Source organism: Monodelphis domestica, chromosome 1 (assembly GCF_027887165.1).
Source record: "Monodelphis domestica isolate mMonDom1 chromosome 1, mMonDom1.pri, whole genome shotgun sequence".
In the NCBI taxonomy this organism is placed as follows: Eukaryota; Metazoa; Chordata; class Mammalia; order Didelphimorphia; family Didelphidae; genus Monodelphis; species Monodelphis domestica.
Window position 1 is genome coordinate 8,550,800 of NC_077227.1, and position 16,928 is coordinate 8,567,727.

The following is a 16,928-nucleotide window of genomic DNA, read 5'->3' on the forward strand; positions in this document are numbered from 1 at the left end:
CTCTCCAGGGACAGACTGAGCATCCTTGGTCCCTACACACTGAGTGGAGGACGCTGAGTTTAGCTGGCATCTTGGAGGCACACACTTATGTTCGTTTGTTCACTTTGCTCAGTATTGCCTCGAGTCAGAGAATTAAAATGAAACATAGCTTCAAACCACCATTAGAGATACAAATGCAAGCAAGTATACATTCTAGTGTGGACATGTTCTAGTGAAGACACTTAAGATAGCACATACACAGAAGCTGAAAATCCTGAGGCAGGATTTGAACTCAGATCTTCCTGACTTTGAGTCCAACACTTTATTTCCTGAACCATCTAGCCATTCTTAATCAACTCTCATTGGTTGGTTGGTTGGGTCTTCCCAGTCAGGGGCCAATAGGTTCTAGACTTTGTTTCACTTGTAGAATTTTGTTGATTTGGAAAGTTCTCATCTTGATGAAGGCAGTGTGGTATTGTGGAAGATCTCAGCCCTCCATTTCATACCTTCGAGTTTGCACTGGCTGTTTCCCATGCCTGGAATGCCCTTCCTTCTACTTCATTGCTTCCTTCAAGGCTCAATTCAACTGCAATGTTCCCCAGGAGGTTTTCTGCTCCTCTCCTTGCAATCCCTCTCCCTCCTCCAATTATCCTTCTTTGTTTGCATATTGTTTCCTTTAGGCAGAGCTGATCCTTGAGGGCAGGCTCCAAATTTTATTTTTGTGTCTCCAGGACCTTGCACAATAATGCTTAATAGATATTTTGGGGCTTAGATGGGAGTGCTGGATGTGGATAAAGAACCTGGGTTCAAATCCCACATCCAGCACTTACTACCATATGTGACCTTTGCCAAGTCATTTGCCCTCCTGAGTTTCATCTGTATATGAGAGGATTGGAATAGTTATATAAATAAGTAAATGAGTCAGAATTTGAGCCATGGTCTTCCAATTCCCCATCAGCCCCCTTTTTATGGCACCATGCTGTCTAGACTTGAATCCAACCAAGCCACGTTAGCCTCCCACCCTGAACCCATGATTATTTCCTCAACTATAAAACAAGAGTTCTGAGGTCCCTTCCAGCTCCAAATCTCCAGAATGGTTTACTCTGGAATGACAGTCTAGACAACACTCAACTATTTTGCAGTTTCAGTTAAACTGGGCCCATGGCCACCACCTTTGGACTTTGTAAGAAGGAGGGTCATCCCAGCAATTTTCCCCAAATCATTTTGATGTATATAAAGATCAGGGAGCCCTTAATGGTAACATTATTTTGCTAACAACATATATTGAAATTTAAATGAACTTTTAAATTGAAATGGGGAAACAGCACATGCAGCTTTACCGAGTTCTCAATATTTTACTCTAAGGCGGTATCGGTTGTGATTGGTTTTATGGAAGAGAAAATATTCTTGACATCTCTCTAATGGAAATGGCGCTAAAAGAAATGACTTCCAAATCAAGCACAGGATGCATGATTACGATTGATTCTGTAGAGGAGGACTTCAGACAATCCCAAAGAATGAGGTTGCCCAATGGAGCTGACAAGCCTTGCCAGGAGTGCCATGTTCCACAGATCGTTGACTTCCTCTCCATGGGCTCCTTCTCCACCAAGGGAGGTCACAGCCCTCCTTGTCTTCAGGAGTGGCTGGGACCCTCCTCCAAAATATCACAGGGAAACTAGCCTTCGGCACCCGGGTGCCTCCAAACTTAGCTTGGCGTCAAGGACTTTCTCTCTTGATAGACATTGGGTAGAGCCCTGGTGGAGTGGAGCACAGCCATCTGCCCTAACGATGGGGCGTCATGGAATGACTTGAATGCAAATTCTAGTCACCCCCAAGCTCCCAACTCCCATGTTGACCTAAGAGAGCCTTAAGTATTACAGCCAGTCTCTAATTCGCCAAAGGCATTTCTGTCAGGCCAGTCCTAAAACCTCCCCATCCCAGCATCCTTTCTTCTTGTTTGGGATGGGCAGAATTTTCTCGTGAATAAATCTCCCTAGCAATCCTTAAACCGGCTCCCTCTGATAAACCCTTCAGGAGATGTTTGCCAGTTTTTCAGGGGTTTGTGTTATGGCCTCCTGATATCTGGGGGAGGTTTTGGCCAGAGATCTGAATTCAGAAAGTTCCCTCCCTTTCTGTCTGTCTTTCCAGGCTCACTTCCCCCACTCATCCAGCCGCTTTGGGGATGTCTCGCCTCCTCCCTTTACTGCCTTGTCCCCTGTCATTTGGGCTGTATTTAGGAATTCAAGCTAAGTTGAATATTAGCCTAAGCTAAATATAATTAAGAAAGTAAATCTCTTGTTGCAAAAACATATCCTATGATGCCTTCCAAAGACAAATATAAATTACTTTTGGATTATCCATTGTTTGGGGGATTATTTGCACCCTCTGTAATTACACGTCGACACTTAGTCACTGCCAATTCCAAAACCATTTAGACTTCTGAGTGCATCAGAACAGGAAATTAGAATAGGCCCAAATGATCTTTGCTCAAATGCAGGAATCCTGGACTGGGATAAGACCAAAGGAATTTCACCTAGAAAGACCTTAGAGGTCACCTATTTCAATCCCTTCATTTTACAGATGAGGAAACTGAGGCCCGGCAAAGTCAACTGATTTGGCCAGTGACATAGGAAGCAGGAAAGCAAAGATTTGTACCCAAGTCCTCCAATTTCAAATCCAGAGCTTTTCCCACCATGCTGTGGTGGTAGTAGTTGTTTTTATGGTTATACAGACTTTTAAAAATCAGGTGCTTTTGCTATTGCCCAAGTTCTCATGGGATCTAGAGTATAAGAGAACAATTAATAAATCCAAAATTAGGAAACTTTCTGTTCCCATTCCCAGCTCAAACCAGGAGCCTTTTGACCTTCCTCAGATAGAGCCTTCTATCTCTCTCAATGCTAAATGACTGTCTGCCTTTTGATCCAGCCATAGCACTGCTGGGTTTATACCCAAAGAGATCATAAGGAAAAATATATGTACAAGAATATTCATAGTCGTGCAGTTTGTGGTGGCAAAAAATTGGAAAATGAGGGGATGCCCTTCAATTGGGGAATGGCTGAACACATTGTGGTTCTGTTGGTGATAGAATACTATTGTGCTAAAAGGAATGATGAACTGGAGGGATTCCATGTGAACTGGAACGACCTCCAGGAAGTGATGCAGAGTGAAAAGGGCAGAACCAGGACAACATGGTACACAGAGACTGATACATTGTAGCACAATCAAATGTAACTGACTTTTCTACTAGCAGCCATGCAGTGATACAGAACAATTCAGAGGGAATTATGAGAAAGAAGCTATCCACAACCAGAGGAAGAACTGGGGGAGCAGAAATGCAGAAGAAAAACAACTGCTTGATCACATGGGTCGATGGGGATATGACTGGGGATGTAGACTCTAAGCGATAACCCTAGTGCAAATATTAATAATATGGAAATAGTCTTTATCAAGGACACATGTAAAACCCAGTGGAATTGTGCATCAGCTACAGGAAGAGATTTGGGGAGGGGAGGGAAAGAACATGAATATTGTAACTAGGGGAAAATATTCTAAATTAATTAATTAAATAAAAATTTTCCTTAAAAAAAAAACAAACAAACAAAGAGGCAGCCATTGGAGATAGCTAGGTGGCTCAGTGGACTGAGAGCCAGGTCTAGAGGCAGGATGTCCTGGATTCAAATCTGACCTCAGACATATCCTAGCTGTGTGACCCTGGACAAGTCACTTAACCCCCATTGCCCACCCCTTACCACTCTTCTGCCTTGGAACCAATACACAGTTTTGATTCTAAGGTGGAAGGTGAGAGTTTAAAAAAAAAAAAAGAGGTAGCCATGACTGGTGGCCAGAGCCAGCCTTGATCCAGGAAATCCTGACTTCCAATTCCACTCTGGCACATGCTGGCCATGTGGATGTGGGCAAAGCATGAGCCCCTCAGGTCTCTAGATAACTCTCTACATCCCTAGGTTGAAGAGAAGGCAGGACCTGCATTGGTAGAAGGAGTTTCCTCACCTGGAAGTTCTGTCTGTCAATGAAATCACAAGTCTAGTTCTAATCCCCAATAAAGAATACTAGGCTTGGCTTTCTACACTGAGCAAGGATTCTGGTTCCGTCTAGTTGCTTCCCAGAGCAGATAAGTTCCTTTTCTTCATTAATGGATTGAGAGCCAACCCAGGGCTGAGAAATGTGTTAATTGTTCTTCCATGCTGTGGGAGTTGGTGATTGTCCACTTTCTGATTGGAATGTCTCTAGGGTTTTGCCTCTCTTCGCCAGCAGCTGCCTGGTCCCACCAGGGATGAGGAAATGGATCGTCACCCCAGATGTCCCATTGCTTCTTCCCAAAGGCCAGATCCCATTCCGCTGGAGATGACTTCTGAGCTCTGAAGCAATGGCCTGTGATTTAAGGAAGAGCTGGGTGCTGATGCTACCTCTGGGACCAGGGGCAGCCACTTAGTCTGCTCATCCACAAACTGGGTCCATAAGTGTTGATTGCATCCCTACTCAGTCCTGATGACTGTGCTCAAGCCTGGGAATAAGAAATCCAGAACCAGCTCCCTCCAGGAGCTAATAGCCTCCTGGTGTTGGTGGTCCAAGAGATCAGGGAAGGGTCTGAGCTTGAGCCAACAATTCCCCACCACAACTGTGATGCCATATTACATCTGGGGACTGAGAGCACCAACAGGCTTTGAAGCCAGAGGACTTAATCCAGCCACACCCAACCGCCTCTCATGAACACCATAATCATGGTGGCAGAGAATCATAGGTCTCTCTTGGGAGAGCTTCCAGGACCCTCAGAGGCAATAGAATTATTATAATAATAGTAGAAAAGCTCATAGCCCCCGTGCGTTGTTGTTTTTACAAAACACTTTGCAAATATCCTCTGATGGGCATGATCCTCCCAACAATCCTGGGAGGGAAGGGTTTTTATTATCCCCACTTTACAAATGGGTAAACTGAGGCAAATCGGGGTTAAGTGACTTGCCCAGGCTCACACAGCAAGTGAATGTCAAAGGTCAGATTTGAACTCAAGTCTTCCTGACTCCAGGCTTCAGCTCCAGCTGCCTCCACTTTCTAGATCTCCCATTTTACAGGTGAGAACACTGACCCAGAGTATCTATTTAAAGGCATACTAAGTTTCAGAAAATGAGTCTAATCCCTCTTTCACATGAGAGCCTTGAGATGCTCCAATACGTCTCTCATGATGTCTTCGTGATGCCCCTCCTGAGTCTTCTCTTCTCCAGGCTCAGCATCCCCAGTTCCTTCAATTGATTCTTCTTCTGTGTGACAGTAAAGCTCTCGGCCACCCTGGTTGTCCTCCCCTACACACTGTCCTGCTATTCTGTGTCCTTCCTTCCTAAGATCTGGCCCCCAGAAGGGGCCGCAGTGGTGTTCTGGCCAGGAAAGGGGCAGCAGGACCATCCCCCTGCCTGCCCTCCCTCCCCCAGCCATTTATTCCTGGATGTTGGATCAGAACCCAGTTCTTCCTAAAATCAAGGGTCATTGCTTCAGAGCTCTCCTCAGGCAGGGTGGATTTGGGCTGCCCCCAAAGTAAGATTTGAAGTCAAACAACCAGTTGGAGGATTTTTTCTTGTGTGTGTTATTGTTTTACTTTTGGTCCACATCAGCAGATAACGAGACTGATTGATTTTAACTGAGCAGTCCAGATGTTTGGGGATCATGTAGACACAACTTAAATCATCGTCTTGGACAGCTGGGGGAGATGAGCCCTCAGTCCTCATTCACAGCTTTTAGTGATTATGTGGTTGGGCGTTTCTCCCAAGCTTTCAGTCCCATGAATCCATAACAAAATTCAGATCTTTCTGCAAACTTTCTGCAGAGCAAGGAGATGATGTTCATTGTTGGCTTGTTCTCGCTAGAACGGGCTCCTCTGTACAGTTGTCCAGAGCCAGGGCAGGGTTACTCTTGGGGCGACCACAAAACAGAAGACTGTTTAACCCCAGACTGACTGCCACGGTTTCTCTGGTTCCACGAATGGCCTACAAGTTACAAGAAAATCTAGTGATCGTAGCACTGAGAGTCTCAAATGTTCTCCATGGACCCCGGAGCTCACTGGTTTAGAGGCTTCTCCAACTAGGCAGACAGCAACCATCTATTCCCGCCTGTCCTGTGCAACTCTCGCCCATCCCCTCCCGGGCCTTCACCCAGACTTCCCGAGGATTTTCAGCACCATGTTTTCAAGAGAGCTGCTGTGAAGAGTGTCCTCTGATGTCTCTTGGTACTGTGGGGGAGAGCCCGACCCGTGGAATGCCATGCCTCATCTTCGGATGGAAAGCCATACCAACATGAAAAAATATTGACTCAGCCTTTGTGTCTGTAATCAGGTGCCAATTTGGCTAAAGTCAGGAGAGCCCGCAAGTGCCAGCTTTTGGAGATGACAGCACTTACGACAATGGTGCCCCAAAGCGTGGCATGGGAGCCACCTGTGTTGGTAGAGAACCTAGCCCCAGTGATGAAGTCTTGGGTCCTTGAAGAGAGCATTTTCAAAGGAAACAGCCTATCCCCATGGTTTATTGCATTTTCCCTATATAATCAATCCCAGTGAAGGACTACAAATAAAGATGGGCTGGTCACCTAGTGAGAAGAAGGGATAGCCTAGTGGGCAGACCGTAGGATCCCAGGCGGACTTGGGAGGACTCACATGTAGGGTGTCAAGTTTATGGAATTGGGTAGATTGTAATGGATTATTAGGCTGTCAGAGTAAAGATTACCATGAGTCCTTGTTCCCCAGTACAATATCTGGCACACGACCAACACTGATAAAAGCTTGTTGATGGGTTATTGGGCACTGAGAAGGCATCAAGGGGTTCTAAGGAGATTCCAGATGGATTCCAGTTATGGTTATCTGCAGACCAACCTCAGCTAGCAGCCACGCCACGTTCAGAATGTGGTTCAAGTCTCCTGGTGGACAATCAGGCATGTTTAACCTGATTTTAGGGGAAGTGGCTTCATCTATCTTCAGGAAAATCCTCAGAATGTTGGGAGGGCCCTCTGTGGGCGATATGGGTGTGAGTGATCCAGGAAAGTCACCACCCACCTCCTTAAAGGGACCAAGATGGCAGACCCAGTAGAGTAGCACTTGGTTAGGCAGCCCAGCTCTTCCATAGTCAGAGGTTGGGTTCTAATACACTCTGGCAGGGGATAGACTGCAAATCTGTTGTCCAAGGATTGGAGAGGCTCAGTACCAGCTCGGCTTCAGGGGATAATTTTGTTCATTTGGTTTCTGTCTTTTAAAAAACAACATGTCAACTTTCAAAGACTATCTGCTAAGTCAGCAAGGAGTAGCAGCCTGCATTAGTGGAGAGACTTCCCACACCAATGGCACCACACAGCGCTGAAGGATCAGCAATGTCCTTTTCCGGGCATTCTCCATTCCGTACCTCCATCCATGCTGTAGATTTCCTTCTAGGAAACACGGATTCATGAATCAGCACAGCTGCACACCCCAGAGGAACACTCCTAGGACACAAACATTTTTCTGCAAGTCTGTTTGGAAGATCCTGTGCTGATGGGAATATTTTTTTAACTTAAAAAAAAAAGGTTTCCCTCCAGGCTCCGTGATTGGAACTCTGATTGGAATCATGCCGTAGCCATTTGTTTCTCTTTTGTCTACAAGAGTGGCGGTTAGGATGGGCAAATTTTCAATGGGAAATATGACATCCAGTTCAGCTTAGAAACCCAAGTCTTAGGTCTGAGATCCCCAGAGGTGTTGGACCCACATTCCTTCCGGGGCTTTTATTAGTGGAATTGGATGCTTTGTTTGGGGCTTTCAGTGTTTGTATTTTGAGACCACCCTCCAAGAAGGCTCTCCTTTGTCCTCCTGAATTGGCCATTGGGGTTCTCTTAAGGAGGCTGAGAGTCTCAGATTTGGTTGGGAGAATCGGCAATTCAGTCCAACCCAACCAGCATTTATTAAGCTCTTATTATGTGCCAGGCACTGACCAGGTGCTGAGGATGGAGAGATGAAAAGAGAGAGGGTTCCTACCCTCCAGGAGCATAGATCGATCAATCAGCAAGCAAGCAGCAGCACGTGTTCAGTAAGGATTAGAAGGCCTTGCCTGCAGGAACTTCCATTCTACTGATCCAAAGCATTAATCCCCAGTCCCCCCAAATCGCTTCCCAGTGGGAGGGAGGAGGGCTCTTGCTCCTGGCCCCTGAGCCTGACCTTGTTTCTCTTTAGGGGGTTCACAGCCTCTTCTCACTTACCCGCTTCTCCCTGAGCACAGAGGCTAGGAGGGAATGCCACCTTGCACCTGCCTCTGTCCCTCAGTCACTTCTTGTCATTCTTCCTCCTGCTCCATCTGCATCTTCCCAGCTGAGGAGAGTCCACCTGCACGCTCAGGTGGGCACCCTGCCTGCCCTCATTTCATCACCTCACCATTCTTCCTGAGCTACAGAAGAATCAGTCTTGGGTTCTCCCTCCCCTGAATCTTCCAGAGCCTCAATAAGACTTAGTGTGGTACCAAGGGGAGGGTGCTAGACCAGATTCAGTGGGTTCGAATCCTGATTTTGTTGGTTTTTTCCTGCGATCTTGGGAAAATGACTTTACAGACCTCAGTTACCATATCTGAAAAATGACATTGTTGGAACAGATGGCTTTAGAGGTCCTTCTTCTTGTTCTGCCATTTCAGTTGTGTTCCACTCTCCACGACCCCACTTGGGGGTTTCTTGGCAAAGATTCTGCAGTAGTTTGCTGTTTCCTTCTTCAGCTTATTTTACATATAGGAAACTGAGGCAGGCAGGGTTAAGTGATTTGCCCAGAATCACACAGCTAGAAAGTGTCCGAAGCCAGATTTGAACTCAGGAAGAAGACTCTAGGTCTGGCACTCTAGCTACTGTGCTTCCTCGCTGTCCTAATCTAGCTTTAATGTCTGTGATCTTAATATTTAAATAGCTTTCCCGCCTCTTTCTAAGCCAGAGAGATCACATCTGTTTTATAAGCTTTAAACATGTGTGATATATGTTGTGATAGAAAAGGAGCACTGGCCTGGGACCCAGAAGCCCTGGGGGCCTGTGTTTAGAGTTGGAAGAGACATGGGGAATCTTCCAATCCCAGCTTCCCCACTATCTCAGAGTAACTTCAGAAGAAGCCGGATCCCCTCCCTCTCCTTGGTCCTATCTCATTCCACCTCTGTAATATGAAGGGATGGAGCCGGATGACACTGAAAGTCCCTTTCAGCTCCTTCCCATGCAAATGATCAAACTTGAATAAAGCTCCTACTATGTGCAAGGTCCTGCGCTATGTGCTGGGGACACAGACAAAAATTAAAAAGTTCCTGCCCTCAGGGAGCTTCTATTCAACTAGGATGAGAGCTGAAATCCAGTACGCTCTGGTTGTCTTAATTTCCTGGCTCTTATAGAGCACTCTAAGGTTTGCAAAGCACATCAGAAATTTTATCCTCACAACAATCCTGTGGGGTAGATGCTGTTATGATTCCCATTTTACAACTGAGGAAACTGAGGGAAATAGAGCTGAAGCCACTAGCACAGGATCCTACGGCTAGTCAGTGTCTTACATCGGATTGGAGCACAGGAGTCCTCCTGACTTCAAGCTCAGCACTGTATAATAACATAGGATCAGGTGATCATTTCTCATGAGTCATCCAAGGCAGAAACCCTCATGATGCGATGCCGTCTGACCCTCTGTCTGGGACAACAAAGGGGGACTCTCGTGTCTGAAGGAAGATTCAGAAAAGTTAAATTTCATGGAAAGTGTAGGAGAGTGTATGTGCGTGTGCTCGAGTGCATGCGTGTGCGTGCGTGTGTGTCTGTGTACACCCACAAGCTTGAATGGACACATTTGTTAACAGGACTTGACTTTCCTTTGTTTCTTTGCCATGGGATATGGAGATGAGAGGGAAAGAAAATCAGATTTTTGTTCATTAGAAAAAGTCAAAGTTATTGATAACAATGAGAGAGTTGAACTAAAAAAGACAAAGAAAATTTCTTTCATTTTATTTTGGCAGCACAAACGGGAAACGCTGAAGACGACAAAATATGTGGAACTTGTGATCGTGGCCGACAATCGGGAGGTACGTTCGTGGCCAAATTGGATTAGGGGGCACATGCTTGCTTTGGACAGCTTTGAAGTTTCAGCAGCAAACCCATCACATAATCTTTTAATACAGTAGCACCAAGGACAGCAGAAAGGTTTCCTCGGGGGCATCATCTCCAATTGGGTCCAGTTATTTAAGAAAAATGAACTGGGAGTTGATAGCTGATGCTTGCTCAGTTCTCATCGCATTCTGTGAATAATTTAATTCTAAAGAAGTAGTAGGGAATCTCTTCCTTCAGTGGACCTGTGTTTTGGGTCCTCCCTTCAGTGGCATAAAGTGTAACATCTCCACTCCTCATCGTCCCAAGTGACTCTTGTTCAAGCCCTCCCCAAACCATGTTCCTAGTCTTCAAAAATGCTGTTGGAGTGCTCTTCTTGCTAACATTGACTTTGCTCTTTAAATTAAGTTTCAGAGACAAGGAAAAGATGTGGAGAAAGTGAAGCAGCGTTTAATAGAGATTGCCAATCATGTGGATAAGGTGAGTCGTTCTTCACATAATTAACTTTTCAAAGGAATATAAATGTTTGAGGAAGAGGCTTAGATGATTTAAAGCTTCTCCTGACATTGACAAGACAAGAATTTTACTTACTTATTTCAAACCATGACCCTGGCAAGTCAAGACCTGAGGGGACACCATAACCAGTCTAGTGTCCTAAGGCTATGCGAGACCCTTTTAGACCCTCTCCTAATACATATAGATTCATTGGGCCATTGATAGTGGGAACCCTTGTTGGGAAGCCCCCGTCAAGATGTGGCTTCATGTGACAGAAGCACAGAATAGTAAGAAGAGGATTGAATCTGGAGGGAGGAGAAAGCAAAGTGCTTTTGTTGGGGTCATGTAGCCCGTGGGATTCAGAAACTCTGGTCTAAGTGCATCTAAACACTTTTCTTCTACTGATGGGACCCTTCAAAATGCCTCAAGGGATTGAAAAAGGCAGCCCTTTAGAGAACTGACAACCAGTCCACCAGAGGCCTGAAAAAGATTGGAAGTTGCTGGAAAGCCAAGGATGGTTACAGGGTCCGGGTACACTTCAGCTGTTGTATGCAGAGGAACTCATACATCTGATCAAAGGAGGCGTTTTAGGAATGAACAAACAGATTTGTTGGTACTTTAATGGAAAAAGGGAAAACAGTCAATAGATGTTCCAAGAGAATTCCTCTTCCATGACCTTAGGAGCCAAGGAGCTCAGAGGGAGAGGGCTCATTTGATGTCCTCCTAATCACTAACTTGGGAATCCTGGGGAAAGCCTAAGACCAATCTTCACATCCGATGGACCAGGCACGGACCTCATCACATCCCTGAACTCAGTCTGGATCCGCACTGGCATCCACCCTGGGCAACAAGGAGTTTCAGGGGAGGGGAAGGAGAATGACACATTTTATGCAAAGGCCATGGGAAGGGGGATGCCATGCTGAATTTCTCCAAGCATACAGTCTTCCCATATTCACACTCAGGCAAAGTCACCAGCATCTGGCCTTAAGATAAGATAGAGCTGGGCTTGGGAAGTCAACTTGGATTTAGATAAAGCTGTGATGGCTAATATTTCCTACCTCTACCCAAATTTTAAAAACATTGCTCTTTATTGTATCTGGACAGAGGCTTATAAAAGAGAAGCAGTCCCGGAGAAGTGGGTTCAAATCTCTCCTCTGACTTTTACTAGTTTATAGCCCAAGGCCAGTCATTTAATTGCACTGGGCCTAGAGAAGCTTCCTAAGGCTTATCTAGAAAACATAGATAGACTCTGTCTTCTCATAGGCTTAAAAAAATTTAAACCCTTACTTTCCATCTTAGAATCAATACTACAGATCAGTTCTGAGGCAGGAGAGCAGTAAGGGCTAGGCAATGGGGGTTAAGTGACTTGCCCAGGGTCACCCAGCTAGAAAGTGTCTGAGGAAGTGTCACACAGCTTGGACCCAGGATGTCTATCCACTGAACCACCTAGCCCCTCCTCCATATCTTTTTGAGTAAAAATGACAGATTTCCTTAACTCTCCATACTTGAGGAGTGTCTCTCAGGTGCTCCTGTGAGAATCAGTATGATGCTCTTCCTGGGCACTCTTAGAATTATAAAATAGGTCATAGAAGGAAATGATCAGCCTCTCTGGGTAGGCTGACTTTGTGTACTCATGGGCATATTAAATGGCAGCTCTGGGGATGCCATGGAATGTTCCAGATGCTAGTGTGGCAAATGCAGCCCTTTGGAGGAAGGAAAGGAAGTGTTCAGCACCTACTCTATATACCACATGGGTAGCTAGGTGGTACAATGGATAGAGTGCCAAATTTCAAATTTGACCTCAGACACTCATTAGCTGTGTGACCCTAGGCAAGTCACTTGACTCTGTTTGCCTCAGTTTCCTCATCCACAAATTGACCTGGAGAAGGAAATGGCAAATGGAAATTTGCCAAGAAAAGTCCAAATTAGGTCACAAAGAGTTGGACGTTACTGAATACAACTGAACAATAACAACCACCACAAAAATGCCAAACACTGTGCCACTTGAGAGTCACAGCAATCCATGGAGAATAAGGCAAGCCTAGACACATTGGCTCTTCAAAAGGGTTGAGCCTTATATCAATAGGGATGCAATGATAAAGAGTCAAGAGAAGCAGTGTGGCCAAGGAACAAAGCCATCTCCTCTCTGAAGCTTTCCTTTAGAGATCTTGGGTGGCACACTCCCTCTCTGGGGGTCAGTCATCTCATCTGTAAAGTCACGGGGCTGGACAAGATGACCTCTAATTCTCTAATGACCTTCTAGTTCTCAATCAGAAGCCTAGGACCCGACTTGTAGAGCGTTTCCTTTGAGCTGGGGAGTCTGCGGAGGATACTTGGGGGGACCTGGAGGAGGCAGACCTAGATCATGGGAGCATAGATTCAGATCTTAGAAGTCATTGAGGCCAACCTCTTATTGTCACCAGTTAGGAAGCTGGAGCCCACAAAGACTGAGGGAGCCGGCCACGGTCGCCCAGCCTGGATGGGCTCTGATCTGCCTCCTGGTCGTCAAGGTCTACAATGAGCTTCTTAGGCATTGAGCTCAGTGACCACCAAGCAATGGCTGGGAAGGCATGCCCGGGGCTCCAGCTCATTGATGCAACACTGATAATAATCATCTTCAAATCCTCTAAGTTTTCCCAAGTATTTCCATTTCCACATGGGATTCTTCTTCCTTTCCCAGCCCAAACAAGCTCATCTAATGCAGACCTTCAGCGTCCCAGTCTAATGGAGTGCAGGCTCTGGAGAAGACTTCATTTTTTTCCCAGATATCCCATCCATCCCAGAGGATGCTGGAATCTTGATCCCCATCAGGACTGCCTTCCACGTGCCCCCAGCCCAGAGTGGGGGGAGTGTGTTACCTTTCCCCTAATGATCACTATGATGGCAGCCACTGGTGTTTAGATAGTGCATGTTGAATACATTCTCTTCTTGGGAGAGCAGAGCCCCAGCCAGAGAAGAATTGCACTTTATATGTAATTGCAACTTAAATGGAGTGCCTGGAGGCAGTCCATTGACCAATCCCCCCCCCCCCAAACAAGGGAGCTGGCCAATTGCAAGAGTCTTATAATGGGCCTCCCTGCCTTAAGCCTCATCCCACTTTGGCTCATCCTCAGGATTGCTCCCTATGAGTCTCCTGAAGGACATGTGTGGCCGTCTCAGACACTGTCCAGGTGAGAGGTCAGAGACTCGTGGGTGGCTTTCCACTGCCTCTCAGATGAAATCCAAATGAAGGCACTTCCCAGGCTTATTCCATCCCAACTTTCCTGACTCCTTCTCATGCCTTCTGGCTTCCAGCCAAACTGGTCTGGTCACTATCTCCACCCACTTCCCCAAAAAATGACATCCCATCTCTCACCTCCATGCCTTTGCACACAGTGCCCATCCACATCCCTTCATTCCAACACTTTCCAACTCATCTCTACTCTGTGCAGCTCCCAGCTCCCTATGGGGATTAAGGCAATTGCTAGGTGCCCTCCCCAAGTCTAGGTTTTAGGAAAGGGACTTGGGGTTAGAGGAGACCAACTTGAGAGACCTTTCCATAGAGGTGATGCCTAGAGTCATAGATGTGGGGTTAGAATGAGTTCCTGGGATTGACTCCCAGATGAGGGCTCTCCCTCTGCCAGTGCAGGTTGGAGCCTTCTCTGAAACACGAGACCTTAAACAACTTTCCTGTGTGGGTTGGAGGCGGGCTTTGAACCCCTTGTTCTGACGCCAAGGCTGGCTCCATCCAAGGCACCAGACTGCCTTGTGCTTCAGAGCAGCTGTATGTGGAAATGCAGAAAGCCATCAATACGTGGAAAGTCTCTTGACCAGGAGCAGCAGCTCTCCTAGCACAGAGATAGGAGCAACGAGCTCTTTACAGAGAGCAACTAATTAATCCCGACGTGGCATGGCTTCTGGGAGGGCAGCATTATCTCTCCTGTACAGAAGAGGACACTGTGGCACCGATGGGCTACATGACCTTGGAAAATCAGCGTTGGATTTTGGACATTCCCAACTCGAAATCCTGTGCTGAGACCTCTGTTGTCTTTGTGTGTGTGGAGCCCTCTGCCCCGCCAATGGGACCCTTTGAGCCCTGGAGGCATAACATTCACTGAGAGCTGAAGAAGGGCTGAGGAATCTGGACCAGGAATGGCAAAGAGATGCCTCTGGAACTCTGAGAACAAGAATCCCCTGATGAAAAACCAGCTGCAACCCAGAATCATGGCCCTGGGATCAGTCAGCCAGTCAACAAGCATTTATTAAATGTTTACTCTGTACCCGTGCTGGGGGTGGCACTACAGAGGAAGACCAGAGCCCTTGAGTAGCTTAGAGTTGGAGAAATGATCTGCCAGGCATCTCCTGTGTGACCATGGGCAAGGCTCTAGCCTCTCTGGGTCTTAGCTTTCTTACTAGTAATCATGAAGGAGCTGAACCTCTACAGATGGCCTCCACAGGCTCCTTCCTGTTCTAAATCTAGAATATTCTGACCCAGCATCCATATTTTTTCTCCAGCGGAAACTTGCTGTGGGTGGTGGGAGACCTTTGTTTGTAGGCCTGCTTTGTTCTTTTTGTCTAGAGATGCTCCCTAGACAACTGCCCGGCCTGGGAGCAGGGGAGTCCCTGAGCTTTGTGGCACCTCTGTTCTTCAAGAATCATGATGAATTCTGGAAAGATTTGTGAAGAAGAAGGAAGAGAAGGAGAAGGGGAAGGGGAAGGAGAGAGAAGGAGGAGGAAGAGGAGGAGGAGGAGGAGGAGGAGGAGGAGGAGGAGGAGGAGGAGGAGGAGGAGGAGGAGGAGGAGGAGAAGAAGAAGAAGAAGAAGAAGAAGAAGAAGAAGAAGAAGAAGAAGAAGAAGAAGAAGAAGAAGAAGAAGAAGAAGAAGAAGAAGAAGAAGAAGAAGAAGAAGAAGAAGAAGAAGAAGAAGAAGAAGAAGAAGAAGAAGAAGAAGAAGAAGAAGAGGAGAAGGAGGAAGAGGAGGAGGAGGAGGAAGAGGAGGAGGAGGAGGAGGAGGAGGAGCAGCATTTATGGAGAACTTGAAGATTTGCAATGTACTTTTTACATGTGTTAACTGAAGCGATCCTATGAGGAGAGTGCTCTTATTATCCCCATTTTCCACATGAGGAAACTGATATTGAGGGAGCTACCCAGGCTCACTCAGCTAGCAAGGGTCTGAGGCAGGATTAGAACTCAAGTCTTCCTACTGCCAGGTCCAGTGCTCTAACCCCTACCTGCCTCATTCTTGGTGGCCACCCTCGCAATGAGGCCTTCTGCACTTGCCTAGGTTGGGCATCAAAGACATTTAGGCCAGCCCCAGGCTCGACCTCAAAGCTTTGCCAGCATTCAGGAGCTGCCTTGAATGTGGTGGCCTTTGGGAGCCCACGGTTGCAGGGGACTTGGCTGGAGAAACTCACAAGACAGCTTCCTCTAAAAGTCACTGGAGTCTTTTTACAAGCATTGGAAAGGACAAGATGATTTAATGACCTTTTTACAATGCTAATTCCTGCAGTTCTTTGGAAAACACAGAAAAATTATCGGTGCTGACAAGGGGCTTGCAAAGCTCTGGCTCCCCTCCCCTCTCCTCCTGTTTCCTAAGTCATTGGGTGCCCCCCGGAGGATGCTGTTTTCCCAGAGGGACCCAGGAGCTCTTGGAAAGTGTTCAGATGCAGGGCCCAGGACTAGGGGTCATAAGGAGCCATTCACCGGGGTCTCCGTCCTGCTCCAGCAAGGTCGACCATCAGAAGAGCTTGGGGGTCTCCATGGCTGGTGGTTGAGGAAGCACGGGGGGGGGGGTGCATTGCCTCCTTCCATATCTCCTCTCCCCTGGGTCTTCTGCTCACTCCCACCAGTGTTCTCTCTCTGGATGCATGACATGAACTCACAGACTCCCACATACCCAAGGGCTCTCCCAACCCCTCTGACTGGGGTAGCAAAAGTTTCCTTCCCCTCCGCCAGGCCAGTTGCCACCCTCCGCTACTGCCATGGGCAGCACTGTCCTGAGTCTTCCTCCTGGTGCCCTTCAGGAAGCCCGGGGAACACCTGGAAGTTGGGCACCTGTCTTTGGCCCCCATAAGCATCCACCATGCTCTACTCCCCTCCAGCCATCCTTGACGTCGGGCTGTGACCGGACACACACTAGCTGGGGTATCCGCCCTAGAGAAGAACAAGCTGTAAGGTCGGGGCAGTGAGATCCAGGGGATGCTTCTATCTCGAAGGGAAAAGAGCCATCAGTTCATTGAACGCTGATGGGTGTCAGGATGGGAAATGCAAATGTGGGCAATTCATCCCAGAGTTCCATTTGCTCCCTGGGAGAACGTGGCTTTCCAGTGGGGGGAGGATCCTGATCAGAAGCCGCCCGCCCATTGGCTTTTTCCCTTTCTGTGGACTGAAGGCCATTGCTGGGGCAGA

At 47.1% G+C, this 16,928-nt stretch overlaps 1 protein-coding gene across 2 annotated transcripts in view; it reads left to right on the forward strand.

Moving 5' to 3' along the window:
• ADAM12 (ADAM metallopeptidase domain 12) overlaps positions 1 to 16,928 on the forward strand; it is a 354,303-nt gene that overhangs the window by 237,580 nt on the left and 99,795 nt on the right. For both annotated transcript variants that reach the window (XM_007478237.2, XM_007478236.2), the window contains exons 7-8: positions 9,960 to 10,025; positions 10,456 to 10,527. In XM_007478237.2, coding sequence (XP_007478299.2) covers positions 9,960 to 10,025; positions 10,456 to 10,527 — 138 coding nt within the window. The remainder of the gene's footprint in view (positions 1 to 9,959; positions 10,026 to 10,455; positions 10,528 to 16,928) is intronic.